At 36.2% G+C, this 13,822-nt stretch overlaps 1 protein-coding gene across 2 annotated transcripts; it reads right to left on the reverse strand.

The window, feature by feature from the left end:
* Positions 1–3,018: 3,018 nt before the first annotated feature.
* Positions 3,019–7,207, reverse strand: LOC140857059 (uncharacterized). Of its 2 annotated transcripts, none has more exons than XM_073255317.1 (2): positions 3,982–7,207; positions 3,019–3,386 (listed from the first exon to the last, which is right to left on the reverse strand). In XM_073255317.1, exons 1-2 carry the CDS (start codon positions 7,109–7,111, stop codon positions 3,148–3,150), a joined length of 3,369 nt encoding a protein of 1,122 aa, XP_073111418.1. In that variant the 5' UTR covers positions 7,112–7,207; the 3' UTR covers positions 3,019–3,147. The 2 variants fall into 2 exon arrangements, with proteins under 2 accessions (XP_073111418.1, XP_073111417.1); XM_073255316.1 differs by having other exon boundaries at positions 3,019–3,506; positions 3,982–7,206.
* Positions 7,208–13,822: the final 6,615 nt, after the last annotated feature.

Genomic DNA, 13,822 nt, shown 5'->3' on the forward strand with positions numbered 1-13,822 from the left:
TCGAGGCGTCAAATCCTAACAAGGGTTATTGGTTACTTCGAGGCAAGAGGAAGCGATATGCATGGGGGTGCATGAGTGACAAGAGAAGGGTAGGAAAAGTAGAAGGATTTTATGCAACAAAACAAGCCAAAATCAACCAAAAGGCTTGCGACAATCCATAAAGGAAAGATCCTGGCAAGAGTGGAATGCTTGAGCACCTAACAAAAAAGGTGATGTGCTAGAACTGGTAATTTGAGTAGGACCATGATGTCAATAATCCTCTTTTGTTTTTCAGAAGATGTATGCATGAGGAGACTTGTGGACCTAAAACTTCTTGTGTTCGCCTGAATGGAGATTATGTGTATAGGTTACCTGTAGTGGGAGAATTAGAATAAAGCCACTTAATTATAAGGTGATTGCAAATAAAAGCTAAAATCTGAAACTATGTACATGTAATGGTGGCGTATGGAAATAAAACACCCAGTCGGAGCAACTTTTTCTTCAAATGCATGGATCTTCATTGTCCCTGAACCAATGATCTCACAAGCTGCTTCGCGGCTTAAAAGAATAATGCCTTCACTTTCCATAAAGCAAACGTATTGAGCTCTTCCAGCACCAACGCAATAAGAACTATGGAAATCCAAGATCCATTTATTTGAAGTGTTAACACTTGTGGGGGACTGTGAAAGCATTTTCATAATGATGTCCTCACAACCTCAGACACCACCACTGCATCCAGAAAACCACAAGTGCCTTTGTTCTTCTTTGTATGTTATGGAAAGACCACCTCAAAAGTTTTTGCATAAGTAAAATTTTTCAATGCGTACACAAACAAAGGTTTCAATGTAGAAAAGCATAAATCGCTAGCGTGGAGGTTTTGGAGTCTCGTACCTAGGTATTTCTGGATTAGATGCTAGAGCTGGCATCAAGACAAAAGGAAATTGTAGTATACCAACAGAGTTGGTTGTTGCGGTCGACAAATATCCACACTACATCCTCAGCAGTAAATAGGATCCTCCATCAAAGGCCTGAAGAGGCTCTTCCAGCCAGGACAGCTAACATGGGAGGGTTTGAGAGTGACAGGAATCATCTATGTGGCACTCAACACAGTAGCATCAATCGATTGAGGAACAAAGCCTTAATGAAGAACCATGAAAACATATTTGAAGAATGGTTAACCAGTTTGTTATTGTTACATTTATTTCGAAAAAAGAGTAAGGGCTTTAAAAGAAGTATTGAGTTTTGGTGGGAGCACAGCATTTCTCATGATAGAGTGCCTGTGGTGGGTGAAGTCTCCGAGAACGCGGACGGATAAAAAGTTCCAAGAATAGACTTTTTATGATTTGATTAAATACTTTTTATCCGGTTCTGATTCAATTTAAAGCAAGTTTGGTCTCGGTCAGGTGTAGTTTATTTGTCTTATCAATTATTTCAGTCTGTGTTTAGTTTAATCCACGCCATTTTGAGCCCCACGCTTTGGATTTTGGAATACACCATTGTCATCTGCTAGCTTTACATGGCAATATCTTTTGCTGTGAAATGGCTCTCACATTTTATCAGTTGCTTTGTTTAAAACCGTGCTTTCTGTTAGCAAGGGGCTAATATTTTTTTCAAGTGGCCAAAGTCATTAAAGGAAAATATTACAAAACTATCCTTTGATAAAAATATTATTATTATCAATTTATAATATTTATTTATACTAAAGAAGTAAACAATCTATAAACTTATAATCTTTGAAATCTATAATTATATTAAAAATTATATAAATATTTAACTTAACACATAATTTCATAAATTAATTATTAATAAATTAATTATATAAATAACTAATTAATTTATAATTTTATTTAAATAGTTAATTAATATTATATAAATAGTTAATTAAAAAATAATTAATATAAATAGAGAAACAGAAGATAATCTAATTATTTAATTATAATTATGAAAATTATATATTAAAATTAAAATAATAATTAATAAAATTTAATAGTATATAATTAATTATGTATATAAAAATATATAAATAATATTAATGAAAAATAGTATTATATTTTTATCAAAAAAATTAATAAGAGGTAATTTTATCAATATTAAAATCCATCATTCAATACTCCATCCATCCTTCTTTCATCCTCTCAATTTGTGAGGATGCAAAATGATGAGCCAGGATGGATGGATAATCTATTTTTTTCATTCATCCTTTTTGTAACTTTTTGAACCAAACGATGGATGGAAGTCATTCATCCTTTCAGTCTCATCCATTCATCCTTTTATGACCCCAACAAGCACAGCATTAGTGTCCATGTGGAGCTTGAATAGATTAAAATTCATACTTAAATTAGGATATTCCAAGTTTAGAGTGTTTGTCAGAGAAATTACTTTAGGTGGCTTTTATCTAGAAGAATTTGATCATACGAGAAACTTTTAGCATCCTCTAGAGTAGTTTCTAGGATTTTTACATGTCTGTTGATATGTGTTCCATGTCGTGCCCTAATAATTTAGTTATATCTATTATTGACTAAGGATTGCATTGTCTTCTTTATAGATTCCTCAAATCTTTCTCTTTCCCTTGCCTTTCCTATTTTCTTATTTATCCAATCATTAAGTAAGATTCAAAGATTTATTTTTTTTTGAAAAAAGTAGTTAAAATTCATTAATTGTTAATTCTTCTTTCGAGAGTCATACTAGAAGTTTATCTCGCTAGTCTTGCTCGATCATGCTTTTGTCAATTTGACAACTAGCTATGACTATGCATACAATTCTAAAAAGAAGCCTCCTTTGTATTTAGAATTTTTGAATGTTGCCATGGTTATATCACAGTGATCCATCATAGTCTTTTGTGTTTCCCCTCTCTTTTTAATACTCATTGATCCATCAAAAAAATCATTCCATTGGAAAATATAACTTGGATCATGACATTATAGGCCACCTATAAAGTGGCGACACTACACATAAAAGAAAAGTAAAGTTTTTTTTTTTTTGGTGCAAAAATGGAGGAAGTGAGACACTTCCCTCAAATTTGTTGAAAAGAATAGAGAATGAGAACAATAATGTGGAGGTTCATATGATGGTATCTCTAGAAGGTAAAAACATAATAGAGTTACAAAAACTTATACCATGTGACATGAAAGAGCTACATCATATTTTTGTAGCTTTTAAGCACTACATCTATATTGAAAACTCCACTAATTGATGTAATTTAATTGAATTGAATGGCTCGTGAATAGTTGGAATGCTGCCACTTATGAATAAATGAGATACCCTTTGCATGGTTGGTCGTGCTTGTGGTGTACCATGGATGCATAAAAATGCTATAATAGCCAACAACAGTACTTCTTTTACCATATAAGCTGTAGGAGGTGAGATACGTTGATCTAACACATCAATGAATAACATCTGCTGGATGTCTGATGATGATAGAGAGGAGATAAGATCACGCGGATGCTTTCCCATTATTATTTCTAATATTATTATGCCAAAGCTATATACATCACATTTCTCATTCGCCTTTGTTGTGTATGAAAGCTCTGCAAAAATGTAAAGAAATGAATATTATTTTTGTTTCCAATTTCAATAATTTTTTGAAACTTGACAAAAATGCCAAAATCTTGCTGCCACTTATCAAATGCAATTTTTGGCTTAAGTTATATATTAATTTTTGGAAATAATTTGATATTTGTAAAATAAATGTTATTATAGATGAATTGAAGTTTATGCATGGTAGTGGTTTTTATTTCTTTTACTTTCCTAAAATGATTACTAGTTAAATAATATAATTGTCATTAAAAAAATTAATTATCTATAGGCACTTGTTTTTATTTAAATATCCAAGTTTTGGTATAGATAGATTCATAAATGAAAGATATAAGATACTAATCCTATTTTCAAATGGATGGTAAGCTATGTAAGACATTGAAATAGAAAAATAATGCAAAGTATGAGACATATAACCTACAAATAGAATTACTAAAATAATAAGGAGAAATTGGAAGCATGACTTACCTGGGGCAGTATATCCAATTGTGCCTGCTAGCATGCTCCAATTTGATAAATCAGATCTTAAAATTCTTGCAGTGCCGAAGTCCGAAAGATAGGCTTTGAAATCAGAGTCTAATAGGATATTATTACTTGAAATATCTCGATGCACTATGGATGGATTACAATCATGGTGCATATATGATAAAGCATGAGCCACATCTTTGATAATACGAACTCTTCTCTCCCAATTCAAATCCTCTACTGTTTCTTGACTGCGAAGGTTGCTAGCTAAACTTTCCTTCTCGATGTACTGATATATAAGAAATTTACAATCTGGATTTGAGCAAAACCCATGAAGTTTCACAATGTTGCGATGACGAATTCTGATTAATGCTTGAATCTCGCTCTTAAAACTTTTCTCGTCAAACACTTCTTCCATTGGATGAAGTTTTTTAACAGCCACCACTTGTTTCATTGGAAGTTCTACTTTATAAACTTTGCCATATGTTCCACCTCCAATGCAATATTTCTCATCAAAATTTTCAGATGCATCAATGATGTAGTCATAGGCAACTCTTCCATCAAAATTCAATATCGAAAATATATCACCAATAATAACATAATTATCTGTTTGCTTTGCAGATTTTCCTCTCCTACAAAGAGCTGCAATGATGATAGCAAACATACCTAAAAGAACCAAGCTGCCTAATATAGGAGTGATAGCAAAGAGTATAATATGGTTTTTAGTTGAATGCCGAATGCTTACAGTTGTTGATCCACAAGAAGGCAAACTTGGCACTTCACCACATAAACCTTTGTTATGGATAAACCATTCTGCTTGAGCATTTTGAAACAATTTGCTTTTTGGGACTGGGCCTTCCAAATTATTGTACGATACATCAATTGACGACAAACTCAACATGCTTCCAAAAGATGAAGGAATGGCACCTGATAGATTATTGTGGGATAAGTTTAGAGACTCTAAATATGTCAAACTTGCTAATTGTGGTGGTATCTCTCCTCCAAATAAATTATGGCTCAAGTCAAGTAAATCCTGCAATCCTTTAAACTCTCCAATTTGAGATGGAATTATTCCATCAAATTTATTTTTTCTCAAATTCAACATGCGCAGTTTAATGCAACCCTTTAATTGTGGTGGTATTGGGCCACTGATGTCATTGTTAGATAAATCAAGAATTTCCAGATTGGACAAATTTCCAAACTCCGAGGGAATTACTCCAGATATTTTGTTATCACTCAAGGTCAAGTTGAACAATAAGCTCATAGTACCTAACTCTTTTGGTATATCTCCTGTAAGTTGATTTGAAGAAAGGTCTAGAACTCTTAGTTGAAGCAACTTTCCCAATTCGGAGGGTATCTTCCCAGTAAGTAGATTTTCTGAAATCCTAAATTTTGTCAAATTTGGACAATATGCCCAATTTGGAGAGATCTGACCATATAATTGGTTGTAGCTCATGTCAATGTAGTCTAGTTTGGGATATATCCCAAAAGCTTCAGAGATATTTCCATTAAGCTTATTTCCGTCAAGGCGAACTCTAAATAAGCTGGAGCAGTTTTTCAAACTTGATGGAATGGGGCCCTTAAAATAGTTGTTTGCCACAACAAGATGTTGAAGCACACCTCCTTTACAAATTTGTGAAGGTAAGTAACCAGATAAATTGTTATCAGACATGTCTAGGAAAACCAAGTTGGTGTGATTACCCAATTCTTGGGACAAAGAGCCTGACAATTGGTTGTTCAAAGCATTAAATTCAATTAAATTGGTGATATTTCCTAAAGTAGAAGGGATGGAACCTGAGAGTTGATTTTTTGAGATTAATAGATTACGTAAGTTCACTAGATTGCCTAATTCATGAGGGATAGTGCCTGATAAATGATTGGTGAAGAGGTACAAGGTGTCAAGCATGGTGAGATTTCCCAAAGTGGAAGGGATGGAACCTGAGAGTTGATTTTTTGAGATTCCTAGATTACGTAAGTTCACTAGGTTGCCTAATTCATGAGGGATGGTGCCAGATAAATTATTTACGCCAAGGTACAAGGTCTTGAGTTTGATGAGATTTCCTAAACTGGAAGGGAGGAAATCTGTTAAATTATTGTATGAGATTACTAGATCCAAGAGGTTAACTAGATTGCCTAGTTCATGGGGAATATTACCAGAGAATAGGTTGCTGTGAAGGTGGAGCGATCTTAGGTTGGTTAGGTTACCAAGGATGGAAGGAATGGAGCCTGATAGTTGATTTTCTGCGACACCTAGATCACTTAAGTTCACTAGGTTGCCTAATTCATAAGGGATGGTGCCAGATAAATTATTTACACCAAGGTATAAGGTCTTGAGTTTGATGAGATTTCCTAAACTGGAAGGGATGAAATCTGTTAAATTATTGTATGAGATTACTAGATCCAAGAGGTTAACTAGATTGCCTAGTTCATGGGGAATATTACCAGAGAATTGGTTCCGATAAAGGTAAAAGAATCTTAGGTTGGTCAAGTTACCAAGGGTCGGAGGGATGGGTCCAGCGAGATTGTTTTGGGATAAACGAAGTGCATGTAGACTCTTGAGCTGACCAATCTCTGGAGGCAGTGCGCCTGTGAATTTGTTCGAGGAGAGATCGATCTCAGTCAGGTTAGAAAGGCGAGCAAAAGCGATGGACAGATTGCCGGAAAGGTGATTATGGGAGAGATCGAGGGAGGTGAGAGCGGAAAGCGTGCTGATGCTGGGCGGGATTGTTCCAAAGAAGTAGTTGCGTCGGAGGTGGAGGAGAGTGAGAGATGGGAGGGCGGAGAAGTTGAGGCTATCGAGCTTACCTACCAAGCCCGCACGAGGTAGGCTGATGGCAGTGATCACAGGTGGGCCTCCATTAATCTCCGTGCAGGTGATACCATACCACATGCAAGTATGGTTGGAGAGAGACCAAGAACTGAGTTGTTGGGCATGTGATTTTGGAAGGGTGGATTTCCAGTGGAGCAGAACTCTCGCTTGGGATTCAACGGTTGAAGAAGCAACTACCATTGCTGATGAGTAGTGAAGAATTAGGAAGAAGGATAGCAGGAAGAGGGCAGTGGACAGAAGAAGATACGGAGAGAGGGATTTGTATTGGGAAGGAGGCCTACGACTAGGATCCATAGTTAACATGGCTCTCTAGGTGCTCAGTGGTTTTTGGTTCTGCTGATTGGTTGGTACCGAGATGGGGATTCGAGCACCTTATTTATAGACCCGGGGAGAGTGCGTTCGGAATGAACTGGCTGGATTACTAGTTCTGGATCGGAAGAAGGCCGGTTCGATCCACTTGGAGTTCTAATCCTGTTTCTATATGGTCATTAGTAATTCTTTCACCGGCCATGAGCCGCCTATGATTAAGAAAGTCGCCCATGATTGAGAAATAAATTAATGTATTCCTTTGACTCTCGTAGTCTTTCATCTTTCATCTCAAAAAAGGCCAAAACAATGCACCCACCATGGCCCTCTTTCACGTCCTTCTGGCTGTTCGATAATTGATGTCCATTTTGTTTCATGTAAGGAGGGTGGGGGTGCAGTTAACGGTGAGTTGGTGGTTAGATGGGGAGCACAGGGGAGGTGCGGCGATGAAATTACCCTCCGATATTGATTTTAGCAGTCCCATACTTTTCTCCCCTTTCTTTAGCCGCTCCACTGGTTACTTTTCTTTAGCCGCTCTTACTTCTGCAAGTATTTCCTTCTGATTAGATACCATTCACCAGTACGACAGGTATTGCTGATTATAAGGAAACACCTAACCATCCAATTTTGTATATGGACTGCTCAAACAAAAGGATGTAACTAAGCTGATTTGAAAATTGAATTTAAAAAATTATTTACATATGCAAAAAGGATCAATGACTAGGTATGCAAAACATATTTATAAGACAAGCAACATTTGCATGATTGAAATCATGTAATTCTCGCAGAACAGATTTCCAGTCTAAAATCTTTTTTTGAGTAATGCCAGATGACCTGACACCAGCCCAGAATCAATTTGTTACAAAGTCTGGTGTCATTAGTGGCCGGCTTCTTCTCTGACTCTTCAGAGATAGAGACCGACGGGTGACAACCGCATCCTTTTCCTCTCCCTTTCTATGATTTCTCATGTTTTGTTTTGGGGTAAAGAATTTTGAAGATTCCTCCCATCGTTAGAGCCGGGTGGCTTGTTTTGCCTCCCTTATCACCCCCGGCGCCCCCAACACCCAGAAAAAAAAAAAAAAAAAAAAAAAGGAGGAAATACTCCCTGCGCCAACGGAGCCAGAGGCTTATAGCAGCCAGCGGAGCCGGAGGGTGATTGACAAAGTCATCCATCATTCAGAGAGTCGCCCTTGATGGAGGGAGTCGCCAGTTACCTGTGATGAAGGGAGTCGCCGGTCACCCATGATGGAGAGAGTCACCCACGATGGGGAGGAGAGGGCGACCAGGTTACCCTCCAGGTTTATTGAATTGTAATCTGATAAGAAGTTCAGATGAAAAGGTCACAACTTATTCAATTGGAAGACAGGTTGCTTTGGGTCAGGTCTCGGAGAAATTATTGCATGGACCAGGTCAAGTGGACCATGACAAATCTCAAGGTGGATAACTCGCAATCGGGAATTGGTGAAATATAAGGATAACGTGGCATGTTATCCACCGTGGTATCTCGGGTGATCCACTCAGACCTGGTCCAAGTAATAATTAGACCAGGTCTCGTTTATGTGTCAGATCAACTATATGGTCATTTGCTCTCAATAAATTTTTTTCTTTTGTGTTTGGCAGGCTTTTGCCACTCTCTCTCTTGGTTCCCTTCATAATTGGGTTATTAGCGAGGGAAGCTAGTTTCTCTCTGTATCTTTCGTTAGGTTGGCTATGTGTTTTCACTCAGCTTGAATGCAGATCTATTTTGGAATGTAAGAGGAGTTGGGCTCCCATCTAAACGTCGTTTGGTGAAAAGTATCATTTCAAGCATTAGTTGTGAAGTGGTTTGCTTACAAGAAACCAAACTTGATCTGGTTAACACCAAACTAGTGAACTTGATTTGTGGTACAAAGTTTGACGCGTTCCAAGTTTCCAACGCAGTCGGATCTCGTGGTGGTCTGCTCACTGCATGGGATCAAAGCAAGACCGATGGCAAACCCTTTCACTTTGGCAGATTCTCAATCAGCACTGACTTCCATTTACGTCCAAATAACGAGCGGTGCATCATCACAAGTGTCTACGGCCCTCATGACGAGGAAGGACGAAAACTCAATAAATTTTTTTCTTTTGGTTCAATTGGATATTTCTAGGATGGACCAAGTTGGGCAGAATTTATCTCGATGGAATGCTGATCCAGGATGAGCCAAACAGTTCTATGGGTTTGCTTCAACCCAAGCCATTTTTAGCCCCACATCTTGGGTCTAGTTTTACACCATTTTGGTCTGCTATCTTTACATGGCACTGTCCTTTGCTATGAAATGGAACCCCCAACCATCCAATTTTGCATATGGACTGCTCACACAAAAAAACGTAACTAAGTAAAAATATTTTTTGAGTAATGCTAGATGACCTGAACACCAGCCCAAATCAATCTATTACAAAGTCTGCCGTCATTAGTGGCCGGCTACTTCTCTGACTCTGAAGAGATAAGAGACCAACTGGTGACAACCGCATCCTTTTCCTCTCCCTTTCTATGATTACTCATGTTTTGTTTTGGGGTAAAGAATTTTGAAGATTCCTCCCTTATCGTTATGGTCGGGTGGCTTCTTTTGCCTCCCTTATCATCAAAAAAAAAAAAAAAAAAAAAAAAGAAGCCCTCTCCCTGATAATCGATTGGTCATGGAAAAGTCAAACAGAAGAATAATTAGCCAAATTTTAGACACTATTAGATTAGGAAAAAAAAAATCAAACAGGCCATCATTTATTAGATTAGAATTGGTGACAACATCTTTTTCTTCTCCCTTTCAGTGGTTACTCTTGTTTTGTTTTGAGGTAAAGGACTTTGAGGATTCCTTCCTTATCTCTAATGGTCGTGTGGCTTTTTTTTGCCTCTCTTATCATCATAAAAAAATAGAAAAATAAAAAATCCTCTGCAATTATCGAGTGCTTATGGAAATGTCTAGCAGCCCATCATCTGATTAGAAATCTAGGGCCTTGTAGCAGTCAGTGGAGCGAGGTTCTTCTTTTGTACTGCTATTTTATACAGTGGCCTATTGATATTTTCCGTAAATTTATTTTTATAGGGAAAGTTAGTGTATATCTGAAATTAAGCATAGTGTATTTTTATAATGAATATTGGTTAGAAAGTATTTGGGTTTTGAGTATGGACCAACGGAAGGCTTTGATTATCCCTAGAGTTTGGGCTAACCATCCACCCATTGTATTATTATAATATTGGAGAAATTTTTTGTACACCACGGTGTAGAAAATCCAATGTGGAGCATACCGTTTTGTCTTATTGGGCCACGTAGCTATCGCTTTTCAACGTGCATTTAATATTCACAGTTCTATTTTTTGTTTGAAATTTTGAACGACGAAAATATCTCTTTTCTTTCGAAAAAATTATGACATCCTATGCTAATATTATGACATCATGTGAAAAAATTACGACAGTCATAATTTCAAAGCAGGATACTATAATATCGGCATAGAATACCATAATTTTTTCAAAAGAAAAAGGACATCTTCATCATTCAAAATTTCAAACAAAAAAATAGAACTATCCTTCAATGATGAAAATGTCCTTCTCTTTTTATGACATCATGTGAAAAAATTATGACATTCTGTGCAGAAAGTCATAATTTCAACGTAGGATGCCATAATATTTACATATGAAATCATAATTTTTTTTAAAAAATAAATATTTTCATCATTTAAAATTTTAAATAAAATAATAAAATTATAATATTAAATAGATATTAAAAATAATAATTATATAACCCAATCAAATAAAACTTTGCGCTCCACGTCCAATTTTCCGCACCGCAGGCGGTGTACAAAAATTTTCCCTATAATATTGAGCTGGAGGAGGCTTTACAGGGAAGGAATATCTGCTGAGGCGTGACTCGGGTACGGTGGGCTCATAAATTGAAGCGGTTCCACGTGGCTTTCATTGCAACACGTTTTGGGTCAAGAAGGGTCACGCCATAAAGCCGGGCGACGTAGGAAATCTAAGAGTCAGCTTGCAGTCTGTATCCGTCGCTCTCCAGCAGGCCCGCATTCCTCCTGCAAGCTGCTCCAAGTTCCAATATCATTAGGAAAGGCCGTTTGTTCTCGCCAATATAGGCCAAAGTCTAGGTTCCAAAGGGGAAAAGAATTTTTCCACCCCCTCTCTCTCCCACCCAGCCACCCACCCACCAATTGATCAATGTCTTGATAATATCTTTGTCATGAGTTTGGACTAAAGTCCACTGCTTTCCTGTTGTATATTCTGCAAAGGGATGTAACACTTTTTGGGCTTGGTGTTAGTTCTCTTTGGGCTACTATTTCTTCTTTCGTTCATTGGAACCCATGTACTAACAAAAAAAAAAGTCCACTGCTTTCCGTTGGGTTCAGATTGTATTTTTTACGCAAAAAAATGCTTGATCTTCTTTTATGACCTCTATCATTGGATCATACTTTACATAATTTTCAATGTATGATATCAACTTCATGATCTATGCTACAGATAGAAGAAAGAGAATCGTTACATTTTGAAATTTGTGTACAACGATCCAATAATTGAGGTCGTAAAAGAAGATTAATCATTCTTTCACATGAAAGATACAATCCTAATCCTTTCCCATCTGCTCTGGAGAGGGTGACTCACAGGTGACCCAAGTATCTATCCGGGTAAATGATTGCTTTTTCCTGATGAGAAAGTAAATGATTGCCAAGAAGAACGTCCAATTGATAATAACATAGATTGTAAAAAATATATTAATGCAAATTTTGTTGGCATCTGTCGCCACTGTTTGAATCCAATGGGGAATCTTACTTGGGCCCCACTATGAAGGAGATAATGCCCTCTTCTCTCATACATCTCTCGATCGCTTCTTTCTTGCACGATCTTATCTTGAAAATATTTCTTTCTAGAATTATCGAAATGCAAGTTTTCCTCTTTTTTTTTCTAAGTTAAAATTTTCAATTATCCAAAGATTTTTCAAATTTAAAACTAATATTCTATATCTAAAGTAGTTCATGGATCCAAAATTCTAAATCCTAATCCTAAAAGCTATATATGTGTGGTGTAGAGATAACTTCGATGAGAACTTTCATATTTTGTAACACCCCGACCCAAATTGGGCCCAGAATCAGCCACAGCCCACTAAAAAAAAAAAAAAAAAAGAAAGAGAAAAATAAAAATAAAATAAAATAAAAGAAGAAGAAGAGAGAAAAATTTTCTCTCTCTCCTCTATCTACCTTCTCTCTACATTTTCTCTCTCTAGATTCTCTCTCTATTTTCTCTCTCTTTATGGATTTTATCTCTCTAGTGTCTTTCTCTCTCTCTGATTTCATCATGGACCCTAGAATAAAATTGAGATGAAAATAAGATGATCCGAGATTGCTCCGAAATTCGTGTGGTAGATCTGATTCCAGTCCGATTCTATTTGAAATTTGTAACACTTGATTTATATTAAGTCACCCTGATAAGACCTCTGATAATCTTGACCATGATTGCCTCATCGGAAGAATATGAAGATTTCTCTCTCCACTTTCTCTCTCTACTTTCTCTCTCTAGAATTTTTTCTCTCTTCATGGATTTTCTCTCTCTAAAAGTCTTATGGATCAGTGGAGGATCTAGATACTTAGATAAATCTTAATTTTGATTGATCCTAAGAGAGGTCCTCGATCTGTGTTATTAGGATCGATTATCGGTAATTTTCTTTATATATGATCTTTATATTTGATCAGGGTTATGAAGAGATGATTGTCTGCAAATGATATCGAGTGAAATATTTTGTTAAAGAATTCATAAATCAAAGAAGAACATTGATTTTTGTGCTTGGATCAGTCACCGATAAAAGTAAGAATCTCTGTACATGATCATTATTAAATATGTTATTTTACCGTTGGTTTTATCTCTTTAATTTTGCAACGTTGGATTTGAAATCGATGAATTTGTTATATCTGAGACACTGTTATTTATTTATGTGATTTTGAGCATGAGTATGTTATATCAATACATATGTATCAGCGATTGATGGCATGATTATATGGGTATGACATATTTATTATATTGCAAAATTTGAATTGATTAATGAAGTCAAATATTTTAATTTCATTGAAATGAAAAGAAAGAGAAATATGGTTTGGATTGGTCTTGTCATGTGGAATAGCTTGCCAGGAGCTTATGCCTGGGACAGCCCCCACAGGCTTATGTGTGGAAGAATAATATGATCCGAGAAAGATCATGAAGAATCTGATTCGAGAAAGATCATGAATGATTTGATCCGAGAAAGATCATTGCCACTTTGATCCGAGAAAGATCATGAATATTTCGATCCGAGGAAGATCACAGAAATCGATCCGAATAAAAGATCGTCGCATGATCCTGGTAGTCCAAAGCCAAAGCCAAAGCCAAAGCCAAAGCTAAAGCTAAAGCCAAAAAGAAAAGGATTAAAGATGATGTGATAATAGAAGAAAATGGAAAGATAAGATATGAAACAATCGTTGAATAAAATTGTTTCACTTATTAACATATGATAATACATTCTCTTTTAATAAAACAGATAATCTATAAATGTTTGCAGTATTCAGGACAGTGAATATCGACTTTTATGTGTTATTGCTTATCTTTATTTTCAGATTATATTATTATATTGGTGTGATATGGGAATTTTTACTGGGCTGTAAAGCTCACCCCCCTTTATTTTTCTTTTCTTCTCAGAGTTACAGGACGTTCATGAT

Source organism: Elaeis guineensis, chromosome 4, assembly GCF_000442705.2.
Source record: "Elaeis guineensis isolate ETL-2024a chromosome 4, EG11, whole genome shotgun sequence".
Taxonomy (NCBI): Eukaryota; Viridiplantae; Streptophyta; class Magnoliopsida; order Arecales; family Arecaceae; genus Elaeis; species Elaeis guineensis.